The sequence below is a fragment of the Odontomachus brunneus genome, unplaced genomic scaffold (genome assembly GCF_010583005.1).
Source record: "Odontomachus brunneus isolate Ranch 3 - 2012 unplaced genomic scaffold, Obru_v1 Obru_scaffold_065, whole genome shotgun sequence".
NCBI lineage: Eukaryota > Metazoa > Arthropoda > Insecta > Hymenoptera > Formicidae > Odontomachus > Odontomachus brunneus.
The window spans coordinates 1121265-1130255 of NW_022639515.1; the positions used below are offsets into that span (position 1 = coordinate 1121265).

General features: G+C 31.1%; 1 protein-coding gene and 1 long non-coding RNA gene across 4 annotated transcripts; one reads left to right on the forward strand and one right to left on the reverse strand.

Moving 5' to 3' along the window:
- The first annotated feature begins 1157 nt into the window (after positions 1 to 1157).
- On the forward strand, positions 1158 to 8916 carry LOC116846529 (venom protease-like). Of its 2 annotated transcripts, XM_032820477.1 has the most exons (8): positions 1167 to 1310; positions 2067 to 2196; positions 3237 to 3322; positions 5501 to 5812; positions 6536 to 6838; positions 7092 to 7193; positions 7621 to 7772; positions 8476 to 8916. In XM_032820477.1, the coding sequence occupies exons 3-8, from the start codon at positions 3256 to 3258 to the stop codon at positions 8638 to 8640; spliced, it is 1101 nt and encodes a 366-aa protein (XP_032676368.1). In that variant the 5' UTR covers positions 1167 to 1310; positions 2067 to 2196; positions 3237 to 3255; the 3' UTR covers positions 8641 to 8916. The 2 variants fall into 2 exon arrangements, with proteins under 2 accessions (XP_032676367.1, XP_032676368.1); XM_032820476.1 differs by lacking the exon at positions 2067 to 2196 and having other exon boundaries at positions 1158 to 1310.
- LOC116846530 lies at positions 3620 to 4357 on the reverse strand. Of its 2 annotated transcripts, none has more exons than XR_004378512.1 (2): positions 4213 to 4357; positions 3620 to 3799 (listed from the first exon to the last, which is right to left on the reverse strand). It is a non-coding gene; the product is annotated as an uncharacterized LOC116846530 (long non-coding RNA). The 2 variants fall into 2 exon arrangements; XR_004378513.1 differs by having other exon boundaries at positions 3620 to 3919; positions 4213 to 4346.
- Positions 8917 to 8991: the final 75 nt, after the last annotated feature.

Genomic DNA, 8991 nt, shown 5'->3' on the forward strand with positions numbered 1-8991 from the left:
ATCACCGCATGCAAAAGATACAATTAATCAGAAAAAATGTGTTTGAACTATTTTGCAAACGAATATCCGTTGCTCGTATAAATGGCGATGGCAGGTCGTCTTGTTCAAGTGTAAAATCTCAAATTCAGGAATTTTAATCATGTTAGATTATATGCGTGCACGAGACATGCACGAGACTAATGTCGCAAGAGATTATTCGTCACAAAAAGGGTTTCTTCCTCAGAAGCTCGACGGTCTCGTGATAAGTGTAGTACCGCATTTCCCTGATGACTAACGTTGGGAATACGAAAGACGCGACTTTCTATCAGTATTTCGTGATATCGATTCTTTCCTAAAGAGAATACGTCAATATGAACATTTTCAGAAGATTCTTTGAAATATGCATTAATCATGTGAATGTATATCAGAAATTAGACGCGTTTTTCGAAGTATTTTCATCTTCTAATGCCTTTTACGTTCCGATCTTTTGTTCAGCTTAGTTATTTTCTAATAACAAGAGAGAAAGAGAGAACATATTTTTAAAACACTCAAATACAAAGTTTATCTGAAATATAGTTAAAGCTTACAATTCAATATTTGTGTGATTATGCAATAAAAAATACGTGATTTAAATAGTTATTGAATAATTACGCTTAAAAATACTAATAGCATAAACGGAAAATATAAATATACAATTTCTAATTTTTTCTGTTTTTACTTTGTGATTACTTGATTTTGAAATATTTCTTTCTTCCTGTGACCTATATAACAAAAAAATATAAATATATAAATAAGAATAAAAATTCTTCTATTTAAAATTAGAAAGTACAGAAATTGTATATATACGATAGGAAAAAATATAAAAATTAAAAAAGATGATTACGTTATATTAAAGGATTTTAAGATTTAGATATTAATAGAAACAATTTTTTACAAAAAAAAAAAATTATGCGGATGTAAAGAGTGAGGAGGAACCGACTATTTAAGAAGTCATCACTTTTTTGGTCGCTACTACTCGACAAAACACGTTCCAACGACTTTCCGATAGTCAATATATATTTACATAAATATATATGCGGAAGAATCTCTTATTATTACAACACACACACACATATACATTTGAGTAAATCCCCCGTCTAGCAGCACAACTCCAGCTCATTATCCTGTCCGATATAAAAAGAACGCTCGACAGGAGCAGTGCAGTTCTCGCACGACGCTTGACATCGTTGCGACGTTCATTAATTCATCGATCGCCGGTGTCGTGGAAAATTATTTTTTATCCGTGTGTGAGAAGAACTCAATTGTGCGAGCAGTAATACACTAATTAACTAGTGAGTAACAATTGAACAAGATTGCGCTTAGCATCTGTCTCGACTTAAAATATAAAAATCGATATATTTTTGATGATTAAAATTCGTTATAACTATAATTCGATATCAATTTCTCAACAATTATCGTTATATGACTATAAAGAGAAATTATTCTTATGCAAGATAATGTGCGTGTTAACGTATCAAAGAAAAATTACGAAAATTGTTGACATGAAAGATTTGCAACGCGCATAAAAAAGGAGAAATCGATAAGATTAATGTAACAACACAGTTCCATGAAACTTGATTAATGTTTTAAATCTTGTGTTTATATCGGAATCGCTTCATGATATACACGAATGTTTCGTAAGATGAATTTTTCTAGAAAACTACAAGTTTAGCGACAGATTGAAATATACAATATATCGATATTTCAGTGATTACGTCAATATATAAATATCATAATAAATAACATGTCCTTTAATTTCATAATTACAATTAAAGCTTGAATTGTCAGCGGAAAGAATCCCAGTAAAATCAATCCTTTATAGTCGTAATACTTTCAAGCATGAATATTTATTCGGAATTATTTTTGCTCTAAATACTCGGAAAACGAAAGAAGTAGCTCCATACTGTAATCATTATTGAATAAGATCTGTAAAATTCATTTTATTTAATTTAATTACTAGTACACACAGAGATAAGAATAACACAGTATACATACTTATCATGTTACCATTGTATATTAATCGTGGTTTTTTTAAACCCAAATAACAGCTGAGACTCACGCTGGGAATATTCTAGCTTACAACGAAAATGATAAAAGTCATTGCGTGGAATATCCCTGACTGCAAATGACACAATTTAATTCCGCAGTCATCAACGCGCGACAGCGAGGAAGTCTTTAGTGAGATTTGATTTTTATTGAAATCGACATGATTTTATGTTTCAATGTCAAATAACTTGTAATTAACTATGACCATGGAACAGAACCGAGAAATCCGCTAACAATACCGTCACGCTATGCGGATACATAATATCATAATCATTCATTATGAGCAATTTGTATTGCCAGTCAATGCCACGGCTATCCAAGCAAAATTTTTCTTCACACCGAACCGATAGAAGCATTGAAATCACCGTGTACGTGTTGTCTTATAGTTTACCGATTTTCTCTCATGATTACTTATTTATATCTATCCGTCATTTATTTTGCGCCTTCTCGTGTATAAAATTTCCACGACATATATAGTAGTTGCTCAAAAGTGATAGATGATGAAGTACTTTGCAGCATTAACGGTAAAAAATTCTACATGTGAGTGAAAAAAACGATGTTGATAAATGAATCTTACGAAACGCAAATAGATAACGGGATTTAATTGTTTGTTTCAACTTTTTCAAACGCTCGACCGTAAATTAAATCATATTCCGAATTCTGTCGTGAATTATAACGAGCTTTAAAAAATGGACAGTGAATTGTAAGCCATGCATTTATGGTATAACATACGCTGTATGTTACATTACACATATATTTTTACGCATAGCACATCGTTACACATCAAAATAAGATAACATATGATACATTGAGATATTTTCTACACGTGCGCGCGAAATGTGTTTGTTACGTGTCGTCATTACATTTGAACAATTGTGATGTTACGTATGACGGAGTAATCTGATGGTTACGTTTTAACTCATAAACGCGATTTTAACAATACAAGGAAGTACTTTAGATCTGATCTTGAAGATTTTTTCATCTCTAAAATTAACCAATGTAACCGGCGTCGATGATATCATGACAGCATTCCAGGATTTTTCTCCTAAAAATTGAACTTTTATATAAACGGCGCGTGTTATTCTTCTTTATGCAATACTATATATACATTAATTTATTTATTAATTTCTTCACGCAAGCCGCAATAAGAAAAGATATTTGGTGATTTTCAGGAACAACGTCTAATTCAAAATGTGGTCCTTACTCGTCACACTCGTCAGTGTACTGTGTGCATTAATACCAACTACGCAGTCCCAAGGTATGCACTTTTTATTATCATTTCAAGTAATGTATTCAACTACAGATTCCATCACGATTTCGTCACAAGCTTCGTTTGGGTTGCTTTTGTACATTTCGTCTGTCATAGTGTATGTATATTTCAATGTCTGACGAGGAATCCGGTTTTTTCGCATATCGCTTAATCGCAAGATACTATTTAACTTTATAAATATGTATATCGGTGTGCAAGTATGCCTCCTGTCTTATATAATCATTACTTAATTTATAACCGCTCAACGATTTAACGACTTATGCTACTTTAAATCCATGATTACGGAAATAATGCGTATATCAAGCTTTGAGACCATTAAAGAGATCATTAAAATTTAATTTTCAGTAATAACGGTTCTATGAAAAGCGTCAAATCATGCAAAATACGAAAGAATATGCCGTGTCCTTTTTTCATCCGGTAACGAGTCAATTGCGTGTCCGATGGTAATTATATTTGTCCCTGCAACTGAGTAAATCGGTCATATTCAATAATGCTCTATTTTAGATTATAAAATTATCTAAAATATGGCAAAATATATTGTTTCTCTCCATCCGGAAGCAAATTAAGCGCATGTTATATTCGCTCCTGCAACTCAAAGCAAATACTACATTATTCAAAAACACGTCATTTCAGTCGTTTTACAGCGTAAAATCATGCAAAATATGATAGAATATGTCTTTCTTCATCAATCCAAAAGCAATTAAGTATGGTAAGCGATGCATAACTTTACTTTTACAAGCGCATATAATGCAAAACATAACATAAATAATTTCATTTTTCCATATTCGTAAATTGGTCTACTTTCCTTATCAGATTATAGAGTGATTTATTTGATTGACGATTTTTCTCTTGTATTACTTTCACGTTATACGGTTTACCTGGAAATTTGTAGCAAGTGTGACGTAGAACTGTCCGAACACGGCCAAGGCTCTCCTCTAGATGGAGAGAGTTTTATGTAGTATGATCATCGGTGAAGGTTGACTGAAGGCTATATTCCTTCGTTGCGAGTAGTTTGTATTTTCTTCTTGGTGATATGATTCTTCTGAGAAAAGATGACGTAGAGATCAGGATTTAAGAAATGCTTCAAGTCAAAGTTGAGTGTTTCTACGCAAAATTATTCTTATCGCACTTTGGGAAAAGGGCTGCCGCGATTTAAAAAAACTAATTTTCTCGATGAAATCGAGAAGTTGAATTGAGAATAAAATGATCAACTGGAAAATTTGTATCGTACGGTATTAAGTTTGCGAATAAATTAAAAAAAGCCTGTCAATGTGGTTTCAGTTTTTAATTTATTAAAATCATTTTAAAGATATTTTTAAACCATAACACTCTGTTCCCTAAAATGTGATACAATTAAATTTTATTACCAAATATTGTTCATTTCCGGAGCATAATTTATGAGTTAAGCTCTACTGAAAATATATGTTCAAAGTGTACATATCTCATCATTTTTTAAATTAAACAGTCCTTTTTCATTTTCTTAAGAAAAGACTCAAGAAAAAATTAATAAGAAAATTATAACTATTATAAGGTATAGCTATGATTAATTTGTTTGACATTGAAATTAATCACAAGTAGCCTACAACATTCAATTTAATTGAATAGGCAAGATTGAAAGATTGAATCGGATGTGGTCGCAGACATTTTATAGTCGAGTTCTATTCATGGAAAGCTCATTACGAATAGAAATTCGTAGCGATTGATTACGACAGACTGTTACGCTTCGTGCGTTAATGACGTCAATGACGTCAATGACGTCATTGCTTCAGTATCTTCCATACAAAACACAGCAGATACCGTCATTTTTTCCACGAAAGTATATTTACATATTGCTGCTAATAGCATTTTAATGATTTCCGATTGCACACGAATGTTCAGAGCATAATAGTTCATTACGCAATACAAAACACGTCGTTCGTAAGAAATCATGCGCTTCATTTCGCTGCGTTCACAGTAAAGCCATACATAATTTTTAATGACATAGTACTCCTGCTGCATTGCTAATTTATGACAAATCTTTGATAAAAATAAGAAGTCATATTCTCAAATACTCGATTTTCACAGAAATCTACTAAACGTAACATTACTTCAGCTTTATGTGTAATATTTATTAAATTCAACTACTGCAATATTTGTTAAATTCAAATTCTGACTTGTATGTTACAGCTCCGTGTCAAAATCCACAAGGCCAACAAGGCATATGCATTAACATTAGGAAATGTCCATTTTTGTTGAATCTTTTACAATCAAATTCTCAAGATCCTCAAGTAGGCAACTACTTACGTTCTTCCGTTTGCGGCTACGAAGGTAGAGATCCCCAAGTCTGCTGTCCGAAAGATGGAGGTACAGAAGAAGACGGGGACCGTGGAGGTCGGCAAGAAATCACCACCACTCAGTATGGTCCTTTGTATCCGCCCGAGTGCGGCCACAGTAATATAACGCTACGTAGAGTCGTCGGTGGCGAGCCAGCATCATTAGGTAAGCACTGCCAATTTTTGTACTGTTTTTATCACAGAAAAGTATAAGACCAATAATTTTGAGATTTTTTTATTACTTATTATATAATCACATTGAGATCATCTTTGATCATTTTCTCTAAAATAATTAATTGCGAACTATCAAAAGAAGTCTTAGATCTGTCTCTTCTCATTGTACAAAATATACATGAAGTTTTCAACATATTTGGATACGTTTACCGTAAAGATATTGTATATTTTCTCTCAGAAATATCAAAACGTTAGTGATTCTTAAGTTATGAGCAACATTGAAAATAAAAGATGTTCCATGAAATATAAAAGCTTGGATGATTTATAAGTAAATAATAAAATATTATTTTATATTTAATTTCCAATCAATTCTGGTAGAATTTTAATTCACAAGGTTCAATTATAAGATATCAAATATTAACAATCTGACAATTACAAAGAAAGCATTCTTATATTAAACTAGACAGATCTCAGACATAAAGAAAATATTTTAAAAGAGGATAAAAAACATAGAGCTTCAAGAACGTTATATAAGCAAATGATCAGTATACTCACAGTACAATAGCTTGTCTATTGAATAAATATCATATTAATTAAACACTTATAAAAGAAAAATGAATTAAGTTTTGTCATAAATGTGGCCTCGGGCGACATCGTTGTCAGCCTTTTAATCAACGCTATCACACATACCAATGCTAATAATCAAGTTTTGCAGGTGCTTGGCCTTGGCTCACCGCTCTAGGTTACAGGCATCCGAGAGACCCAAGTGCTACGAGATGGCTTTGCGGCGGTGTCCTTATTTCGAGAAGACACGTACTCACCGCTGGTCATTGCGTACACGGACGCGATGATCTGTATAAAGTGCGCGTTGGCGATTTGGATTTGAACAACGATAATGACGGAGCGTTTCCGTTTGAGGATTTCATCGAGAAACGAGTGATACATCCTCAGTATAATCCCACAATTTACACGAACGACATAGCGATTCTGAAGACGTCTCGAGACGTACCATTTACATGTAAGCTTTCCTATTCTACTATTTGGTAACATTCGGCTATGTTAATTATTCCTATAATTAAAAAGATAAAAATTAAATTTGGTCAATTTTGCAAAATAGTACATTGAATCTTCAAAGTGCTTAATTAATCTTCAAAGTGCTTATAAAACTATTAATTAATTAATCTTCAAAGTGCTTATAAAACTATGCAACTTCCTTCTATGCATCCTTCTAAGTGCACAAGAGATTATTACAAGTCCTTGTAAATTTTTAGCAAATCTTCATCCCATTTGTCTTCCGGTGGATGATTTTCATCGAAACAAAAAGTTGGAGTCGACGTATCCCTTTGTCGCCGGATGGGGATCCCTTTATTTCCGTAAGTAACATACGAGATAAATCAACACAAGATAACTAGTAAATATCTGGAAACTGATCTTATTCTAATATAATCAGTATATACAAGCAAAAAATATTGTAAAAATTACAATGCAACTTTAGTAATTTGGAAATAGACGCACTATTACAGAAATTATAATAAAACATAGTAAAAATGACCATAAAGTAAGAGTTATCTCATGTTTATGGTTATTTTTACTATGTTTTATTATAATTTTCATAATAGTGCCAATCTATTCCTGGATTACTAAAATTGCATTGTAATTTTTACTACAATATTCTCTCTGTTCATAGAATAAAAGAAATATTTTTGTTTTGCATATGTGAACATGTATACTAGTTTTGTTACAATAAAAATGTATCTATATAATATGATATTTATTGTATCCGTGCTACTTTTTTTTTAGGTGGACCCACAAGCACTCAGCTAATGCAAGTACAACTCCCTATACGTACAGAAGAGGAATGTAAAACTGCCTTCCAAAACTTCAAGACAACTGTAATAGATAATCGTGTTTTGTGTGCAGGCTATGCAAGAGGCGGGAAAGATGCTTGTCAGGTAAGAAACAATTATATAGTTTACAATAGAAAATTATTAAAAAGTCCCTAAACTCTTGTTTCAAAATTTTTAAAATTTATCTAACTTTTAGCAACTATCAAAAAATCAAACTGAACCATTGCCTCAATTTTTCACATCAATTTTAACTATTTAAAAAAAAAAGAAAAATTAGCTCATTATAAGTTATTGATTTTCGAGACTTAAAATAAAATATCCCAATAATTGAACTAATAAGAAAGTACAATCAATTTTGTATTTTTATTAATAAGTAATTAATAAAAAACTAACTAATTATTAAGTAATTAATAAGGAATTACTAAAAAAACTAATGTTTATATAAAACCTTAGTTAGCAATTGAGAAATAATGGAAAATAAAACAATTTATATATATATATATATATATATATATATATATATATCAATTATAATAATTTTGATAATATATTAGATAATGCCAGCTGTACTAGTAATTCAACTAAAAAATAAATCATGTTCTAACTATTAAACAATACAGATTCAATAATTGAATGATCATTAAATAATATTACAAATTAGCATAAGAAAATATCTTTTAACAAAATTTCAAGGGCTTTTTTTAGAAATATGAAATATAAAGATGTTAATATTTCAATCACCAAGATAAAGTTCAATTACTGAAATTTTTACCTGACAGTATCTCTTACAATACGAAATGGTTTTCAGGGTGACAGTGGTGGGCCACTAATGTCTCCTAGTTCTAAAAATCGTCAGACATTCCATGTTATTGGAGTAGTATCTTATGGCTTCAAATGCGCCGAGCCAGGCTTTCCCGGCGTATACACGAAGGTCACGAGCTTCCTCGACTTTATCACCAGCCAACTTGTGTAAATTACGCTAAAATTCAATCAAGCCGCGTGAAAAACTGACAGAGCAGTATCGAGAAGTTGCTGGTAATCAATTTTCTGTTATGAGGAATATATATATATATATATATATATATATATATATATATATATATATATATATATATATACATAACCTTTTTTTTATATGAGAAAGATACGAAATAAAATTCTAGGACGTGATACATTTAATTTTTTTTATTTGTTACTTATAAATCACTTATTTATAATTATTTATTCAATAAATAATTATTTATAATTATTTATTTCATGTGTATGTTACTCTATATATAGAATTCTACAGTTCTAGAAATTCAATGTTGAGGAAGCTTATTAG